Below are 20,369 nucleotides of genomic sequence, written 5' to 3'. Positions count from 1 at the left end.
CATAACCATGACACTGATTTTTGCTGACAAATTCAATAAATACTTGTACATCTCAAGTAGAACTTACCTTGACCCTAAAAATTTGAGCTACTCTAATACAATGAAACAATATTAAATTTACCCATTTGAAAATGCTATTTTTAATTCCTTTGACGGAAATAAAGGAACGAAGTTCCTAGTGTAACATACAAATTGGCTTAAAGATAAGGTACTCATTGCAATTTTTATACATAAAGTTAGCATTTTGAGGTTCCAAAAAATAACACTGCCCTTCACTATCAAATTCATTTCCCTTAAATTTTCGAAGAGGCAAAGTAAGTTTGATCATGGCATTAGTCGTTCTTCACTAATGGGAAAGGATTGCACTTCATAATTCATAATCATTGGAAAATCATTACTCGCCAAAGAAATGTGATGGCGTTAGTTCGTTAGTTAGTTTTCGTCAAATTTGAAAGACCAATATTTCAGGATTTTGCTATGCAGCTCATGAAGATGCACATCACGACCATAATTTCATTTAAATTGGTTTTAGCCAAGTACTTGGTGCTTCTAAGTCAAGTCGAACTCAATATTATTACGATCGAACAAAAAAGATCAAAACTGGGCCAGTTGCTAAAGATGAAGATTATTGAATGGAAGACCAACTTGTTTGGAACGAAAAGAAATTATGATCTAATAATTCATCTTGAAATTTGCTATACCCATCTTGGACAACTAACTTGGCGCAATGGAAAGCCATTCAAAAGCTTGATTTGGGTTTTGTCCCAAGGGTCTTGGACAATCGCAATGTGAATATCAGTCCTATGCACTGAAATTGGTTAAGATAATTGGTTGTCGTCAAGTATATTCCGTAAGACATGAGACTGTAGAATTGTGCTCATCATGAGGCAATTAGTTGATATACTTTTGGACCCCAATTGTCTGATTAGAGCAACCCATAAAATAATGCTACGCAGTATCCTTGATGTCACATCTCTAGGAAGAAAAAATCATGGAACAAACAATGGCATTTTACTTGATTTTTATTTACATATATTGTTTGTTTTGTTTGTTCCAAGGTCAGATGTCAGCTCTCTCGCTCGGCCTGCCATCTTATTTTGGGATTCCCAATTGAGGGATATTCCCGCTTCGTTATTTATATATGTTACTGGACCGACCAACGAATTAGAGCTCGCTGATCTGGCTAACCCTTGACTATAAGATTGATCGGGAATTTTAGTCAAAAACTTGTCCAAGTCTGACTTAAATCCTGCTACTGGATCAACGCCTACATACGACCTACGCATATTTGAAGGGAGCAAATTGAACAATGAAGGAGCCCGAGAAAGAAGAGAGGTGGACTTCATTGTTTTGATTAGCACGGATTCTCGAGCCTCTACGGTCACATTAAGTATCTACGGTCACTAGAATTGACCCTGAATCCTGGGTGGGGACAAAGCTCATGGATGCTTTTGAAGACGTACAGTATCAGATACCTTTCGTACCTTCTCTGAACACTGTACAGTCACAACTTTTCTAGTCTCTCCCAATATGAGAGCTCTCTCATTTCTGAGATGTTCCTAGTAAAACATCTTTGGACTTGATCGGCCTTTTGCAAACCTGCTGAACTCATTGGAGCCCAAATGGGTGAAACATATTCAAGATGTGGTTGAACAATCGACTTGTACAGAGTTAGCATCGTGATGCTATCTCTGGACTTAAACGTGCGATATATGCAACCACACATTTGAAAAGCTTTACCCGTCCTTCAACTGGATATGCTCATCGAACTTTTCATTATATCGGAGGACCACACCTAAATCTTTCATAGATGAGACTTGCTCAATATCTTTACCTCCATTATCTACGAGTGGAGTATTCAAAGGAGTTGACTCAGTTGTTGAATAAAAACTCTCAAATTCCAACCGCCAAGCCGCTTGTGCTCGTATTTATAAGACACTAGGGTAAATCTATTGTTGGAAGAGTTCTTCAAATGGCTTTATCATTCCATTGAATCCCACAATTTCCAAAAATTCAAAGCGTGCATAATTATCATGAATTTTACACCGGGAGCGAAGCACAATTACCCAGCCGCTTGGATCATTTCAAAATTAATGATTGAAGTCTTTCGAGTGAGTGATGACCAATCGTCACACAATCTGACCAAATCATTCTCCATACGTCGTCAAGAAATTCCTCATGCATATTAAAAATCCAATTAAAGCGTGTTTTCCTCAAAAACCGAGACGTCTGTAATTTCATGGCTCGCTTACGGCAATACTATAAAGTGAATAACTAGGATCCAGATTTCAAGGTAATTTTTCATTATTGGAGGAAGAATCGTTGGGGGGTAGAAATAGTACCTACGCTTCATACCAAAACGATTTCTTAACCGATTTGTCAGAGTCGAAAAATGTTAGGAATATATACATTCCGTCTATTTATTGGAAATATGGATGACGTCTTGAGCCAAAGCAAAATCGGTTGAGTTATTGATTTATTTAGGATCATGTGTTTACATTTCGCTGAAGTTTCTGGATTTTTCCGATGTTTTCTCTTAAAATGTACGATCTGAAATCGGCAAATTCCAAGATTATCATTTGTAAGGTTAAATAAGGTTTATCTAATATTCAGGAACCAAGTTATGGTTATTTGGAAGATGAATGAAAAGGAAGTGGTTAGGTTTGTGAATGTTGGCTAATAGTAATGACCAAACCAGGAGTTGAGGGAGTTGAGAGTTTAGCTGGTTCTGCCTGACTCAGATATACTGTTCCATACATGAATAGACCGAATTGTAAAAAAAATCCTCCGAACGTCCAATCTTGAATTGGGTATTGTCAGGTAGGCTTGGGTTTGGCTTCGAGTAGGTGTGTAAAGTTGAACACTTGGATGGCATCCCCCCCGTTCTCTTCTTTTCTTCAAGGAATTGGGCTTTATTCGTATGATCCTGAGAGCCCAATGGTCAGTTTGACAGCCCTATGCTGGACTTTTTCCAGCGCCATTATGTCCTTTTGAAGTCAAGGGCTCCAGAAATGCACAGTGTAGTTTTAGATGATGTATATTCTAATAAAAAAGGTCGTTACACGTGCGGATGATAGATCTCGTCGTGGGTACTTCCGAGCAATCTCTCATGCCCGACCACTCACGCCCGTTCGTCGTTCAGGGTGGCCACAACAGCGAATTCTAAATGTGGCCTTACAAACGTTTTGTAAATGTCAACGAAGACCCCCGAGTTTTCACTGAGAAGGTTCGTTTCACTTGGCAGAGGATTGAATTAGTCTTTCTTGATATGATGCCATTATGACAAGATGGTTTCAGATTATCAGTGACGGTGATGCAGAGATCTCTATGCATCGAGACACTTTCAATTTTAGTCCTTATGCTAGGGAAAAAATTGAAACATTAATGATCGATCCCAACGTATATTTAAGGGAAAACATATGGATATCTGGGTATCTGTGTTTTAAATTTTAAAAGATTTGAGAAGCCAAATGGTTGACTGCCCTAATTGAGTGTTAAAACTTCCTCATTCTCTGAAAGTAATTGCCGTTTCACTTGGTGCTCTCCCGCTTTATGTCAACCAGATTGATCCCTGATCAGTCATGGAAGAATGCTTCAACACAATCCAGCTCAGTTACTTTTGTAACACGTAGACAATCAAAGATGAAGTAAACAGGGTTATGAAAAGAAGATTCAAGAAAAAAAATTTTTGGCCACCACACAAAATGCTTCCAATGAGGGAGCCTCCGAGGCAACAAGAGCCAGAGTGCACAAGATAAAGCAAAAGTTACAATAACATGAACAATGAATATTATTTGGCCCAATTCGATCCCGGGCAAGCCTAGTCCAATTAATTTTCTCGTGTATTTTTTTCCCTTTCAGCAATAGCTTTTTTTAACCCTTGAAACCTAAATAAGCTACATATTTTTCAACCGTATATCTGTCCTAAACTTGGCCAAAAATTTGCTGGCTCCCAATTGATTGTGATCAATTCAGCACCGGAGGTTTTTTGATCCCTTTAGTTCCGTCCCATTTTTCTAGATTTCCAGCCCCAATCTCAATCAACCCCACCCATCAATGATGGATATACTAGACATCGAGCATCATTTGAACAGTATCTGTATAGAGTAACATTCTAGCAAGGCAATAGAAGCGGGATTACAAGCAACAAAATCACAGTAACTCTTGACTTAATCTAAAACCTGAAAATGGTACGATGTTATAACGAAAAAAACAACAACGAAAATTACCCTTCATTTGTTCCTTTATGAACCTGTACAGCACAGCAGCAATTACTTTTTCCAGTTTTTTTGCAATTTGCAACTAATTTGTCAAATGCCGAAACATAGCAATGAGCCAGACCAAGTCAGACTAACGAAATAACAATAAAATGAGAATTGTGTCTAAATGCATTAAGCATAGTAATGATTCGAGCAAAAAATTATCCTTGTTTTAGAGGCATTAAAGGTGTTCGTTTCTTTCGACAATCTTATATTTTCAAGGCTTCCTAGTTAAAATCTCCTCATTTAATACGACTTTTTTGGACTAGAAGCCCTGAACCGAAGCAGAGCTGTTAATCAATACCATTAATAATCATTCCACTGAAGGATGGAACATTATTAGCTAGAATTTCGAAGTTTAGAAAGCAATTGCTCAAAAAGAGTTACAAACAACGAAAAAGACTCCATAGGAAATTTGAATCCAGGAGTTGTGGCTAGCCTTAAAAAAAGTTGGATTTGATTCAAGGGAGGACTAAGTTGAAAAAGGAGACTAGAGAGAGACAGGTCGAATCCGAAAGCATTTTTCTCTTATGCAAACTACTCTCAGAAACAGATGCAACACCAACAGCTCAAAGCTCTACACTGTGGTACCCACAATACTGATAAAGTTTTTGTGCAAATGCCAGGACTTCTAATAACAATATTCGTTGTTATTGAAACAACAGGAACAACTTTTGTAATTAACCATCTTGGATTTTTAGCTCAGATTAGAATATTAATCCACCTAAAACCTACAAAGAGATTAAAAATTTGAAAACGTAAATCATTAGATGCTGGGAGTAACCTTAGTTGTGTTTCCAGCAACAGTGTTGTCCAAATCAATTGAGCAAACGATGAAATATCACGCTTTCAAAGATTGCATTTGCATCAAATTTGACTACAAATTGCTCCGGTTATATTTTACATCCAATAGACAAAAAAGATTAAACCAGCTTTTTCTATGCCTGAAATAATGATGAAAATATCTAGTAAAAATATATATTTAGAAAAACCCGAAAATAGTTTGCAATATAACTTAAGACTCACTTAACGTCAATATTTCACATTTTTGATGCCATGCTTGACAATAGCAACTTTAATCAAGCCTAATTTTGAATTTTGACAAAACTTTATCAACGTGGAATAAAAACATCGTTAGTACGTAGAAATTAATTACTGCAAAAAGTGACAAACTTAAAAGTTAAACTGTCACAAGTAACTTTCAAATACTTTAGAAACATGATAGGATAGAGTAGTTTTTGGCACTTCAGTAAAATGAAAGGCAATTTTACATCTTTTGAAAGTTTTAAGCGACTTTTTTTGCTACATTTAGCTTTTAAAGAAATCTTAAAGAAAATGGAAAAAATATCACATCTTGTCGTGTCGTTGAAAAAGACAATAATTTGCCTTGGAAATAACTGGAAACAGAATTAGGCCATTGTTTGATCTTTTAAGATGTACGACGCAACTTTCAAGTTGTAAAAACTAAGCACCTGCCAAATAAAAGTTTATGAAATTTTACGTGAATGCCCAACTAAGAGTACATTTAAAAGTGATTAGCTACGTTTCTGACAATGATGCATTTTAATGTGCTTTAAATGATTTTGAACGCACTTATCTGAGCTACTTTCAAACATGTATATTTCACAAAAGTTGTTCTTTTTGTCTCTTTGACAAAGAAAAACATGTCTAGATTCTTGGCATTTGAGCAAACGCTTAACCAGAAAATGTAACCACCGTGTCTATTCATGAGTCTATTGAGGTTGGCGATGTTAGTCAAATTAAGTAATTTGATGATGTTGCAGTTACAGATCAAGATGCTTTAGAGGCCATCAGGTACTCAAATTCTCCCCTTTAAAAACCGGGACAACATGAGTCAATTTCAGAGAAAATGGGAACTTGCCCTGATCCATGATGCAACCACTCTTGTTTGTTCTTGCTTTGTTTGTTACGAAGTCAGATGGAAGCTCTCTCGCTCGGCCTGCCATCTCACGATGGGTGTCCCAATTGAGAGATAATCCCGCTTCGTTATCACAGCCAACACTAATAATTACCTCACCCTCGGGAATAACCGCAGGTTCGTCCATTTAAGTTGTTAAAGAAGCAACTCATATTGTAATTTAAATACCGCAAAAAAGTTTGAACTCAGCTTTCCTGGGACCGATCAAAGATTCATTTATTGAAAAGTGGATGCTTTACCAATGCGGTACCACAGCAAGCTTAAGATGCAATGCACCAAGTACAAGAAAACAGGAGCATGAACCCGTGAGCATCTCATCAGAAACTGAGATTTCACACCATCAGGAGTGGGGAGATAAATAGTTAGACCATTTTTTAGCTCAAAATGATGCAAACTCAGCCTAAATGTATACCTGCGTCTAAAATATGTTAATTTATTGTAATTTGAGTATTCAACTAAAGATCCTGATAATTTATATCTAGTACAATTTGAAGGTGTTGTGTAATTAGAGGTTGTAAGCCGATTAATATTGTAATTTGTGATAAGAGTAAAAAAACCACAAAACCTTTGTTTTGGTTTTTGATTGCCTAGAATTGATTAGAAGTCTTGAAACAATATAATGATAGCAAACATTTAGTCACTGCAATAGGTACCATCATATTTAGCCATTGTTTTGGGTCTTCGTTTGCCTATGTTAACAATGTGCAGAATTGGTCGTGCCTGGCTGAACGAGGCTTATTTGGCATGATATAATGGCGCCACTTTGTAATCCAGCACTTTGACCCGGGCATAAGGCAATGTTTTAGCGATAGACGAGGCATCGCTTGTGAAATACGCCATAAGCACAGCCCGCTATTGAAAAGCAAAAAGTCATCCTTTGTTTTCAATCGAGCTCCAACTTTGTGTAACTTGTTGCCGTTCTTTCTTTGATGATTCTATACGTCAGATGACTCGATTTTAAGGTTCAAACGAGATTTGGATCGTTCTTTGTTCACAATCCCGAACCAACCTTTCGTCCAAGCGCGGCAAACACCAACGCTTTGCATGACCAGATATTTCATAAAAGATGGCATTACATGACTTGCATGACTTCTCTTGTATCAGTTACAAACCCGAGAATTAGCAAAGAAAAAATGGTTATAGTTCCCGTTCCTTTGGCCAAAGCGAGTTATTCATTATTCAGCCACTCTTGTTAGAAAATTGACTGAGATGCGTTACTTGTTATCAAAATTCCTTATAAATATTGTAGGTATAAGGATCTCTGCTTTAGGGTGGTCGAAAATCCGTGTAAACATGATTTCTCAGTATTTTCATTCGGTAATTGTGCATAAACGTATTTGAAACGAAAATTGAGGAGCTAGCACGAATTTTTCAGCCTAATGGAGTTCCAGTTAGTGCATGCAATGTCTTAATTACATACCTACACCTGCTTAATTACCCTGCTGAGCAAACACATTGTGTATATCATTAGCAACACACAATAATGATATCCGTCAAAACCAGATTGATTAAGTCCATCATGATTCACTAAGCATGACCAAGTGGAGCTTCTTGCTCAAGAAGCGAAAAATCATTTGCCAGTTTCTCAAAAATCTTTCCACGATGAAGTGCTACCAGTTACTGATTTGTCTAAGTGTTTGGACACTTTGTTCTTCGGACAACTCTACCAACAACAGAGAGGGCAAACGTAGATATATTCCTGATCTTAAATTTGACCTTACGTTTTGGATTCTGATATCGCTTCTTTTTTTTTAGTGTTTTCATTATTTCAAATCATCCAATTTCCGGTAAGTCAAAACTGGTTTGAATAATGCTCACTTACGTGCTCTCGAAAAGTGACTTTTATTGATTATTTTTAGAATGATCCTTGTGTATCCACATCACGAAATGGGACATGCTACACAAGTAAACATTACTCTCATACCAATCTGTTTGATACGATCGGTAGTTTATGTTAGTTGATTGCTTTTTCCTATAGGTGATGAATGTGTAAGCAAAGGAGGATCCAGCTCTGGAACCTGTGCCCAAGGCTTTGGCGTGTGTTGTACTTGTAAGTGTTGCTTTCAATCATTTGCTTCAAACCGGATTCAATCTTGGTTTTCCATCCTAGTGTAAATCCGCCCAAAGACTAAGGGCTGCTGTACACTAGGATGAAAACCCGAGATTGAATCCAGTTGGATGATTGAAGTAGGACTAGTGTTGGGGCGAATTTTGGTGTATGAGTCCTTTTGTTCGACATGAGTATAGCAAAGGACTTGAGTCCTCTGGTGGATTCAAGTCTTTTACCGAACTCGCCACTCCAACTTCAATTCTCAAACCGGATTCAATCTTGGTTTTCCATCCTAGTGTAAACCGCCCAAAGACTAAGGGCTGCTGTACACTAGGATGAAAACCCGAGATTGAATCCGGTTTGATGATTGAAGTAGGACTAGTGTTGGGGTGAATTTTGGTGTATGAGTCTTTTTGTTCGATATGAGTATAGCAAAGGACTTGAGTCCTCTACTGGATTCAAGTCTTTTACCGAACTCGCCACTCCAACTTCAATTCTCAAACCGGATTCAATCTCGGTTTTTCATCCTAGTGTAAAGCCGCCCTTACTCATTCAGCATTAATTGAATAAAACCCAATTTCATTTCCTGTTCAATAAGCTTTGGATAAGGTGGTTCATGTCTTAAAAGTTCTTCCCCATTGTGCACAGTGGTAAAAAGGTTTTGTCAACACCCTCTCGGATGAGAAAATCTTTCCCTTGGACCAGCTCTACATCCAATCCAATCAAACAAAAGATTCGGACAATATTTTTGGCAAAATGGTTGGCAGAGAGATTGGCTTTTAACTAATGATTAAGTAAATCAAAAATATGTTTTTTATCGTCAAATACTCATTTTTTTATACTTCTCTTTTTTCTAAATTTCCTCAAAATAAATGCTTTTGATTTCATGTTATCCTAAAATTGGATATTTTGGTGTAAAAGTTTTCATGATAGAACAGTAATATTGAATCTTGGCGTGATTGCTCCAGTTGATCCAAGTATTGTCATTTTTATGTACTTTTGGGCCTAGGAAGTTGGGCCTTGCCTACGGTGCCACATTTTTGTTTCAACCCTGATCTGACCTTCCTGATAAACTTTGACATCAGTTAGTAAAGCTATGTTATTTGGCTTTGAGTTGCATTTATTCAACTCTTTTTTCAGTTAGATGTTTGCAAAGCAAATGCAAATTAGAAAAAAGCGATCAATTTTAAAAGGTTAGCATTCAAAATAAGTGGTTAAGCGATAAATGTGCTTTTCTCCTAGAGAAAAAAAATGTATTGAAAGAGTAAATATGGTTCAAAGTATGTGGGCGAGGGCTTACTTTAAGAGGTCAAGATGATAGCTTATGTTTACCTTTCAACACAGAAAAACACCGAATTTTTCAAAAATATTGCCTTTTTGGGAGTTAATATTATTTAAATATTTCGCCTCTAATACTTATATATTTTCGGATTCTCCACTAATGAGGATGGAAACTTGCCCTGATCCAAGATGGAACGCATCAAGTATAGTGAAACAGGAGTAAGAACTTTTTAGCTGAAACTGAGATGTCGCACCTTCAGGGTCCGGGCAGCGTACCGAAATCAATCTTTGCTTGTTGAATGTGCTTACCCCAATCTAGAGAGATATCAATTTTGGCTCTCTTTGGCTTTTGTATTACATGACAAAGTATGCCTACAACACGAGTCGAATCAAACCCCAATTAACCGGTTTTGTTCCAGTTTCTTTGACCTGTGGAAGTTCAACTTCAGAGAATTGTACCTACTTGGTTCAGAGTGGTGTGACCTCTGTGTCGCCCAATCCTTGCACCTACACCATTTGCAAGTGTTCGAATACGATTTGCCGGATTCGCTTCGATTTCACGGTAATAATTGGAATTATATTTATGCTTCGTTGTTAGATCCGCACCCAATCGTTTTATACTATTCACAGATCTTTGACCTAGCCCCTCCAGTTCTTGGCGAAGTATCAGACGCTCCTGTGCAAAGTCAAGGTAGGATCAAGTTGCGGGTATGAATAGTGAGACTTTTGCGTTTCTTTGCGGTTATGTAAACGCTAAAGCGTCAAACGTTAAACTATGGAGTTGACCCAATATGAAAACTCTCTCGCTTCGCTACCCAGTGTGAAAATACAATCACTCCTCAAGTGAGTGGTCTTCTCAAGTTAGTGTTCAAACTGGTCACGTTATTCTAGGTGGCGCCATCGGGGATTGCACCTCAGACACATTTTCGGTCACCTCGCCTGGAGGATCAGGCTCTCCAATCATTTGTGGCATCAACACCGGACAACACCGTAAGTTTTGAAGTCTTGCTTTTCAGTGGGCGAAAATTGCAACATTTTATTTTTTACAGTTATTGTCGATGCCTCGGATGAATGTAATGTGGCCGCATTCAGTTTGGGGGGAATTGGTTCAACCAGTAGGAGTTGGGACATAAAAGTGACACAATATGAGTGTAACAGTGGATTAGGCGGTAAATGGAAGGGATTGCCACTCCTAAATTATTTTAAAAACATATTTAATTCTTTTGAAGGGCCACCTGGATGCTTACAATATCATACTGGATCTAGTGGAACAATCTCAAGGTTTACCAGTGAGCACCCACCATAAAATTTGTGGCTTGATATCTCATTTCTTGGTTTCAGCTTCAATTTCCCTATTGCTAGTTCCGTCGTTGGGCCTACAGGTAATACATTGATCATGGTTATAGAATCAGACAAAAAATGTTGTTTGTTTGTCAAGTAGAAATTTGAGAGGGTTGCACTAACCGGTTGTCTTCCCAATGCCTCCTCGGTTCAACTCTTTCGCACATCCAAACCATCAAACTTCTACAATTTTTGCTTTGACGTGAAAACAACATATTTTGTCGGAGTCTAATTATTAGATGTTTGATGAGGTAGAATTTCATGAATCCCTTTCTTTACAGTGACTCATTTGTCTGATCAGCATTATAATATTTGTGTACGCCAAGAGGAGTCAAAGTGTGTTATTTGTTATACACCCAAAATTCAATCTGCAACCCCAACAGCAGCAGCACAAGTAAGACATATTATTTTCATTAATATGATCAAATTAATTAATTCAAATTGCTCTCTGCTCTTCACCACCTCACTTTTTAAATGTACACCTAAAAACCAACGATAAATATAGAGGCACATCGAAAATTTAATGCGACCAAGGTTGGAAAAATAACTTGTTTTAACGATAAGCAAAAAATCTAGAGATTTGAGCAGTTTTTGTCTCAACACAGATTTTTCGACTTTTACCAATGGCTCATTCGACAAGATTGACTAATATTGGTCGGATGTAATGTCGTGGTGCGTCCAAAATTTTCGGTGATTTATGGCTAGGCTAAGACGTAAATGGTTTTTCAGATCTGTGAGAAAAAAAGCTTTTTTTGCTTTAAAGTTTGGAATTATAGTTGTGTTTTCAGAAAAAGCCTCTATGTTTGGTAAATAGGACAGACAGGAACACATTGGGAATGAGAGGGCTCCTTCATTGGGAAAAACTAGGAAAGTTGGGACTGTACAGTATTCAAAGAATTTGTATGAGACGTGTTCTGCACTTTTCGTTTTTAAAAGTATTCATGAGCTGCGCCCTCAACCAGGTCTAAGAATTAAACAAAGTGACCACTTATGCTTAACTTCTGTTTTGACAGTACCCTCATGCATTCAACAACCCTGGTTTGTTCGAGCAATGAGGTCCACTTCTCTTGTTTCTCGGGTTTCTTCATTGTACAATTCAATTCCCCCAAATAATCGTTGGGAATACGTAGGCCTTATAGAACCGGCAGCATCTTCCAAGTCAGATTTAGACAATTTTTTGGTCAAAGTACCTGATCAGCCTTACATACATTCAAGGACTAGCCAGATCCACTAACTCTGATTTATAGGTGGATCAGATATCAAATTTGTTTTTGCAGGTTTTTTAACCGATGCTTGGAAATGATTTCCCAGCAAGTCGAGTTATGTTTTTTTAAATGATCTACCAACGAATTAGTACCTGCCGTTTTGAACGCACCCCTGAACGTAGGCTGGCCAGATGTCGTTTGCAGGAAACGGTGCAAGTCTCGCTTAAACTAGGCAAGGGTTCATCTACTAGGTAGAATGGGGCACCCCCACGTGGTTTCGTGAACGCAAATTTTGAAATGCGACAACACTAAATTTTACCCAGTCACATTTCAAGATGTGCGTTCACGAAACTATCTGATACTCGCAGTAGGTGCAACTGGGTACATATCGCATCTCAAAAAATGCACTCACGAAACCATGCGGGGGTGCCCCTTTGGGCAAAAGGTTGTACAGTGTAGGGGCTTTATTCAAAACGAACGAAGTCTTTAGGCTCTTTAAGAGACTTGCGTCGAATGGCGCAAGTAATGTCTCTTCCGACACTCTGGGAGTGTTCAACGCCTGGATTGGGGCTAATTTTTTCATGGCATGGTTCAATCTATTTTATTTTGTCCACCTTAGGTAAGATTTGAGCTCAGCATTTAGAGCGCAGGAAACAGGAAAGAAATTTGCGGAAGAAGACAATAGTTTTCACGCAACCTCTATATTTTTCGTTCCATTCTGTTCTCCTTTTTCTTCTGATGGTCGGAAAGGGTGATGGCAATTTCAAACTCGTAAGGGCCCTTATTTGCAACGTCACACGGCCCAAAGAAAACGGGAAGAGGCACGGTAGATTGGGCATGTTGTCTTTGATTTCACTCTACAAAATAACGTTTGTTGTTCATGCACACGTTCACTTGACAATCCCTATAAATTGATTGATGAGCCCGGACTAGTGTAGTTTCTAAAAGACTTTAGTACAGTACAGTTGTAGGGTCACGTATATCATCATCATTGGTTCGTATTTCCCGCCTCCATTTAGCTCATCTGTTTAAGTTTACGCTCTGACGTTTTTGACGGGATAGTTTTTTTGTGCTAGAAGAAAATGAAGCCATCAACATCTGCGATTGCCTCGTCTTATCTTCTAAGATAGTGACCCCACCGTGATCAGGATACACCCTTCTTCTTCAAAATGGATGACTACAAAGATCTCATCACCGGTCTTGTCACGGCCATGAAGGACAACACGGAGCAGACCCACGCCACCATAACCGAGTTCAGGGAGGCCCAGACCTAGTTCGTGGCCAACACCACGATCTCGAGAGATGCTACTGTGTCCGCTGTCACCGGAAGAACGCCACCAACGCCGCCTCTGCCGTGCCCGAGGTCGCGTGGGTGCTTCAGTCCTCCAAGATGCCAACGCTCTGGGAAGCACAGTCAAGGATGTGGTTTGCCCAGTTGGAGAACGCCTTCAACGACACCCACCTGCACATCATCTCTGACGCAGCCAAGAATGCCCAGCTCTGTGGCCTCCTCACACAGAAGGCCGTCACTGAGTGTTGGGTTACCATCTCTGCCGACAGCAGTGCCTTCTAGGACCACTACAAGACCCACAAGGCAGCTGTGCTCAAGGCTTTTGACCTCTCCGGCACGTAGAAGCACTTGCAGCTCTTCTCTGTGAAGGCCAAGGGAGGTAGGTCTTTCAAGGCGCTCAACAACCATCTGATCTTGCTTGAGGCTGACCCTTAGGAATTCAGGAAGGCTTATTTCATTGGTACCTTCATTCCCAACGACATCCACACCATTCTTGCCCCTAGGGGGAATTTTGAGAGCAAGTCCCTTGCTGAGATCTGTGCTCAAGCAGACCTCATTGCTCAGCAACCTGCCCTAGGGGCAGGGGCAGGAGTTCTGGCCGTGGCCGTTGCGGGTATGCTCGTCTTTCCTCGAGAAAAAGGTCAAGGAGCTGGAGGAGACCAAGTTCGCTTTCAAGGAGAAGTGGCTTGACCACATTGGTGATGACCCCGCTGAGTTGTGTGGCAAGGTGTCTGAGGCCACCATCACCCACTTTGACACCCTCAACGCCTGCATGGACAAGGAACTCAAGGAGGACACCATCGAGATCATCAAGGTTGGTGTTCTCCTTGGGAACCGCAGTTCCACAGCTACACAGGCCGCCGCCGCCTCAACCTCCACAATCTTGAGGGGCTCCATCTTCAAACTTGTGTGGGAGATCAAGCCCTTCACGCTCATGTCATCATCCACGCCACTGGAGCTCTGATTGTGGATTGACTGCCTCCATGAGTACGTATGCTGCATCCCACTTTCAGGCAGAGTCAGATAGCATGCAGTGGGAAGGACTCAAGGTCTTTTTCGTCTTGGCTGGTTGTCAGGCCGAGACAGAGTTCTTCCGCAGGTTGAGTAAGGTCAAGAAACCAACCCTGCCGAAGCTGTATGAGGTGTTCCGTCCACAATCGAGTACATCATCCTAATATGACATGGATAAATGATGTACAAGATGAATGATTGTTCCCGGAACGGTTTTTATCAAAATGTAAAGATAACATATGTTATTGTCTTGGGAAAATCCCAAAGTTGTTGGATTGCCCATCATGTAGTCCGTTTGTCGGTCAGATGTCGACCAAATGCCAGCCTAATGCTCGTGAAGACGTCGTGATCCATCACAAGTAGCTCCTTCAGCCCTTGATCATCCTATCACCAAGGAAAAGCTCCAGTACCCAGAGGGCTGGTCAGCCCAGCTACAACCATGGGTGAGGAATGTCGGCTACATGTTGGAAGGGAGGAGAAACAGGAAATCCTCGGTCACCAAGAACGATATTCTCGTGATCATTGTGAGAGGGGGAAGAGAATCAGAATAAGCAATCTCACCCTCAAGGATCGACGTTACCAAAATGTCGGCCCCCTGACAGCAAATGACGACCAATCCTTCCTGAATGTTCCGTTGGGACCTAGTTCCGGCCCAATGTCAACCCTTTGCCGTTCAGACACAGTGGTGGTCAGATGTTGCCCACATGCCACACCCTACAGAAGAGGCAGACATAATCTATTGTCGGCAATCCAGGAAACCCCTTGATGGCCAATGTGGCTAGCCTGACAAAAGGAGGTCAACCCTGGACATTGAGGAAACCGTTGCCGTCCACCAAGGGCCCTGGGACAACCCGTTTTAGCCTCCATGAGGAAGAGGCGGAAACCAACGTGGTACGGGAAATTTAACCAAAACGACAGTCACATTTTTGGGCTCGAGCAGAGCAGGAGTCACATTTTCATTCTCCAGGAGAGAAGTGAGTTTTTGAACCTCTCCAAGGAGGAAGCACCCGCCATTGCTAAGTGCTGGGACTTTGTCATTGTTGTGGTGCCAAGAAGTGGGAACTGTTTCGAAGGACAGAGATCGTCATCATATGGGAGTAGGAAACCCAGGAAGCCGTGCACAAGAGCAAGAGGACCTGGGAAGTGCCGAGTCTGAGTACAGCACTTCGTCACTTTGTTAGTGGACCTTCAATCCCGTCGAGTGGACGTCATCCGAGCATCTCCGTTGGACCATCTCACCAGACATCGAGCAGTAATTATTAACCCATTGATTTCATATGCGTATGTCCCCTTTTCCATTGGCCCAACAATTCCCCCACTTTTCTTACCAGAGCAAGACAGCTGATAGGCGGTGTGTTTGTGATGAATAAAGTAGATTGAACTGTACAGTTTGCCTTGAAGAGTAGCCTAGATTTCTCAGACGACCGAGATCGTGCTGGCATCGTAGGGAGTAGAGGTAGCAAGTGATTTGTATGCAACAACTGTATCTAAAGTTCATCACTCTTGTAGCAGAAATCAGTAGTTAGACTCTAGAGTAGAGGTCGACTTTGATAGACGCGTTTAGACTAGGATAGTGACCACATTTTGCAGGATATTTAGCCTTGAAGATTGGCCCAGGTATGCCAGACAACCGAGATTGATCTGGGACCAATGGGGAGTAGAGGTAGCTAGCGATTTGTATCCTTAGTCGTTTAATGATTGTTTGAGGCCCTGATAAAGGAAGCTCGAACTATTGCTCGTATGCCCTGATTAGGGTTATAACCGGAGGCCTTAAGCTAGGTCTAAGAAATTTAAGCCCTTGTACTAGGTGCTCTCCATCTTTGAGAGCTATCAAGGTATTTTTACCTAGTGCTTGGGTCAGGAGTTCCATGTTTCCATTCACCACGGGAATTCAATAAGTCAGGACCTTTCACCCCTGGCTGGTGGACGGAACATGAGGCCGCAACCGCCTATGAGGCCATCCTTGCCGAGTCCACCTCCACAGTCATCCCTGTTGCCGCTGTTGACATCATGAAGTCCACTGAGACCATCCTCGCCGCCATGGATGCAGCATGTCATGGGTGTGGGTCCCACTGGCACACCCAGTTATGGTGGCGTGGGTCTGCTCCGTGTTGTCCTTTATGGCCGTGACAAGACCGGTGATGAGATCTTTGTAGTCATCCATTTTGAAGAAGAAGGGCGTATCCTGATCACGGTGGGGTCACCATTTTAGAAGATAAGACGAGGCAATGGCAGATTTTCTTCATTTTCTTCTAGCCAAAAAAAATTATCCCGTCAAAAACGTCAGAGCGTAAACTTAAACAGATGAGCTAAATGGAGGCGGGAAATACGAACCAATGATGATGATATACGTGACCCTACAACTGTACTGTACTAAAGTCTTTTAGAAACGACACTAGTCCGGGCTCATCAATAAATTTATAGGGATTGTCAAGTGAACACGTTCATGAACAACCGACGTTATTTTGTTGAGTAAAACCCCTAAAAAGTTGAAAAAAGTATTCAAACCCAATTCGACTTTTTTTGCTGTAAGAGCCCTTATAGCTAGCACTAGTTAACCAACTGATTGAGCATTTCAAACGGATCATTGAGGAACTAGCCAGTTGATATCATCCATCTTGATTTTACCAAGGCCTTTGATATAGTCAGGCCTATAACCACTATTAGACTCTGCTCTATGAGCGCAAAGTTGGATGAGCATGACAGTCCAAGGAGGAAAATTCAAGCGAAGGTATAGATCAATGAGAAAGATCAAATGAAGAAACCAAGGCTTATGAAAACGACCGCAATCGGTCTATTCAAATAAATAGAAATGAGGCACTACCAAGAAAACATCTGTACTTTAAATGTGAGAATTTGACTAAATTTTCATTCTTTTCTTTCAGACCTCGTTTGGTTTAAGGTAAGCAGTGCTCATTGAATGGCACAATTGGGCTTGCTCCAGAATTTCGCAATAGGTTGAGAAGTGCTACAGGGAACCTCGTCGACGTCAAATTCGAGGCTTAGTCAGTTGTTTGGAGTCGGAATGTTGCTTCAAAGTTACCTTTGCTATTTTTAAAGAAAAATAGTGTAGATTGTGGTTTTGACATTGTCACAGTCCCTGCATGCCATTTTCTTCATTTTAAGCTAAAAAGGGAGCTTTTGCGAAAATATCTCCTTTAGTTGTAACGACGAACCGGAGAATGTACGACTACAAACAAGTAAGACAAGAGGTATCGAAATACGTCGACAAGATTCTATGTAAGAGTTTTCAAGCAATTGCCAGAATTCTTGTATAAGGATACGTATAGTAGAGTATAAGAAAATATAAGTATACTCATTGTATGAGTTTGGCAAGTCGATAGAACAGAGGAGCTATCCTGTGACGTTAATTTTCAGTTTTTTGATATTTTGATTCTCAAATTACAATGCGTTACATGGACTTATTAAACTTTTCAAAAGCCCGTTTCAGAGAGATTGACAAAATCTATCACGTTTAAACAAAAAAATAAAACGTTACGGGTATAATGTCACAAACTTAACTTCTTCTTTTATTGTTTTGATTGTCATGCACCCACCATAAATTGAGTGTGATAATGTAATTTTTGACAACTATAACGATATTCAATTTAGAAACAGTACAAAAAGTGTTTCAGGACTATTTGGAGCATTGTGACCTTTAACTTACCTATGTCCTTGGCGTGATCCCTCAAGGTCTTCAGAGGGTCCATAAGCATTTTTTGAAGGATAGCCTTGGCCTCATGGAGGTCCCACACGCTTATATAACTAATGTCAACCATTTTCAACACTGGGCTATTCAAGTTGTTTTTAAAGTTTTATGCCTTTCTGGACATGCCTATTGATCCGTGGTCTTATGCTAGCTCTCATTACTGTGATATCGCATTTAGCCTGTTCATATTTTCCTGCCCACAGCTGCTGTGGGCTGCCCCTCAGGTCTGGTCGAAAATAAAGCAGTCAGTTTCTAGCATTTGCAACTTGTACATGCGACTCAGTAATGGCGCAGTCTTAAATTACTAAATTTACGCTCTGTAACGCCCTCCTACCACGCCCACCATGCCCGAGGACACCCTGGACCCGGCCAAGATCACGGCCACGGCCCAGATTGGTGATTCCAAGCGCAGCATTGCCGGCCTCCAGAAACCAATCCAAAGAGACATTGTCCACTGCTCGTGCCCGCCCACCCAGGGCCCGTGCTCTTTCCGTTGCCATCACTGACCTCATGTCAGCCTTGACCAAGATCCGTGACCTTGAGGGCAGAATGAAGGATCGCTACCTTGAACTGATAGACTTGGCCATCCAGGCTGACGTGGAGACTGACACCCTTGAAGCTGAGCACTCCTCTACCAATGAGTGTGTTGCAACCCGTGAGGCTACTCTCGACCCTCTGTCAGAGTTTGAAGCGGCCATGGAACAACCAGTGCCGTCGCTCCCCAGGCCGCGCCGAGGCGCCACGTGCCAGCAGCCTGCCAGGTCAAAGGTTGTAGTGGCTACAGCACCTCTAACTCCAATGAGGATGCCCGCATTGCTTCCATCTCTCTGAATCCGATCCTGTCCATGGCTACTGTGTCCTCCGTCACTCTGGATGATCACGTGCTGATCATGGTCCTCAGCCTGTGAGCAACCTGCTTCTCCGCGCTCTTAGTAGCATCCCCACTCCTAGTCCCGTCATGCGTCTTTATCAGAAGAATACAAAGAATGCTGCTGACGTGGCCGTTACGCCGGACTGCGGCGCCACAGTCAGCTGCATAGCGTGGGACATTGTCACGTTTGCTGGCTTCAACTATGAGTGCATGCATGCCCATGCCTATGAAAGCCTGCAATTCCTCACCTATTTCCTGGACGTTATTATAAGCTCTCTGCCATTGTCTCCAAAAGTCTTGAAAATGAGTTTTTGCTCTCCCATGTAGACTGTGTGGAGTCGGGCATCCTTCCCAAGTTTTTTCCCCTTCCCATTGGCAATGCCACTACTGCCACTGGTCCTCACCGGCGTGTGGCTGCCCTGGGCAGCCGGCTCCCGCCCTCAGCATCCCAAACCGGCCCCTCGCACGTCCCATGGTGAGGTCCATGAACTGGAGTCAGACGTCTATCCTGAGGATTCCATTGACCGCACCAAGACCAACTTATCTGACTTTTTGGTAAACAAGCTTCCTCCAGACGCAGGGCCGATGTGTTGTTCCCTGGCCAAGCTCATTCTCAAGCCCAACAGTGACATAATCCCAGAGCAGGCTGCCACTGCCAGGGCCGTCCCCATCCATTATCAGGAAGACACATGCAGTCTCAGGCAATACTTGTGTCTGGGCAAGAAGCCGATCATTGAGCTGGTCTTCCACGTCACACATTGGAAATCTTGCGCCCATTTTGCGCCGAAAAGCTCCAAAGGTGTCAGTTTTGTCAATGACTTCTGAACCTGGCCATCCAGCACCCCTACCACCCCGCCTTCTCCATTGCTGACCTTCTTCAAGATGGTGAACCCCAAAGCCAAGTGCTTTGAATGTGCTTCAAAATTGGAGGCTGTCCAATCCTCGGACCTAACAACTTTCATTACTGAGAAGGGTTGCTTTCAGTTCACCCGTGTCCCTATGGGTGTCGCCAACGCTGGTACTTCTTTGGTATCAAGACTGATCACGAATTTGGGGGAATTCAACATTTTCTCAAAATTGTGGATCGAGGTCAAGTTCCTGGGTCACCTTATCTCAGCTGAGGGCATCCGGCCGGATCCTGACAGGACCCGTGCCATCCGGGACTTCCCAGCGCCGTGCAACGTCTCCATGTCAGTGTCATGTTCTCGTTGGGAGCGTATTGAGATGACTGTTTTATTATTTGACTAGAAGGGGTTTATATAGGTAGTGACTAGAATGATAAGTGCGAGCATGAGCAATCACACCATCTCCCTTTCGGGGGAAAATAATAAAATACATAAGTATCCGGGGTCACGGGCCATCCTGGGTCACGGGCCATCCAGAGTCACGGGCCATCCAGAGTCACGGGCCAA

The 20,369-nt window shown here is 41.6% G+C and overlaps 1 protein-coding gene across 1 annotated transcript in view; it reads left to right on the top strand.

The window, feature by feature from the left end:
* The first annotated feature begins 7,731 nt into the window (after positions 1 to 7,731).
* Positions 7,732 to 20,369, top strand: part of LOC131890651 (uncharacterized) — a 21,010-nt gene continuing 8,372 nt past the window's right edge. The window contains exons 1-12 of the mRNA XM_059240045.1: positions 7,732 to 7,885; positions 7,954 to 7,985; positions 8,058 to 8,103; positions 8,177 to 8,248; positions 9,949 to 10,091; positions 10,160 to 10,220; positions 10,421 to 10,519; positions 10,579 to 10,698; positions 10,759 to 10,810; positions 10,871 to 10,911; positions 11,152 to 11,264; positions 17,263 to 17,279. Coding sequence (XP_059096028.1) covers positions 7,732 to 7,885; positions 7,954 to 7,985; positions 8,058 to 8,103; positions 8,177 to 8,248; positions 9,949 to 10,091; positions 10,160 to 10,220; positions 10,421 to 10,519; positions 10,579 to 10,698; positions 10,759 to 10,810; positions 10,871 to 10,911; positions 11,152 to 11,264; positions 17,263 to 17,279 — 950 coding nt within the window. The remainder of the gene's footprint in view (positions 7,886 to 7,953; positions 7,986 to 8,057; positions 8,104 to 8,176; positions 8,249 to 9,948; positions 10,092 to 10,159; positions 10,221 to 10,420; positions 10,520 to 10,578; positions 10,699 to 10,758; positions 10,811 to 10,870; positions 10,912 to 11,151; positions 11,265 to 17,262; positions 17,280 to 20,369) is intronic.

The sequence above is a fragment of the Tigriopus californicus genome, chromosome 11 (assembly GCF_007210705.1).
Source record: "Tigriopus californicus strain San Diego chromosome 11, Tcal_SD_v2.1, whole genome shotgun sequence".
Lineage (NCBI taxonomy): Eukaryota > Metazoa > Arthropoda > Copepoda > Harpacticoida > Harpacticidae > Tigriopus > Tigriopus californicus.
Note: the sequence above shows the minus strand (reverse complement) of the source record. Positions and strands in the feature narration are given on the sequence as shown.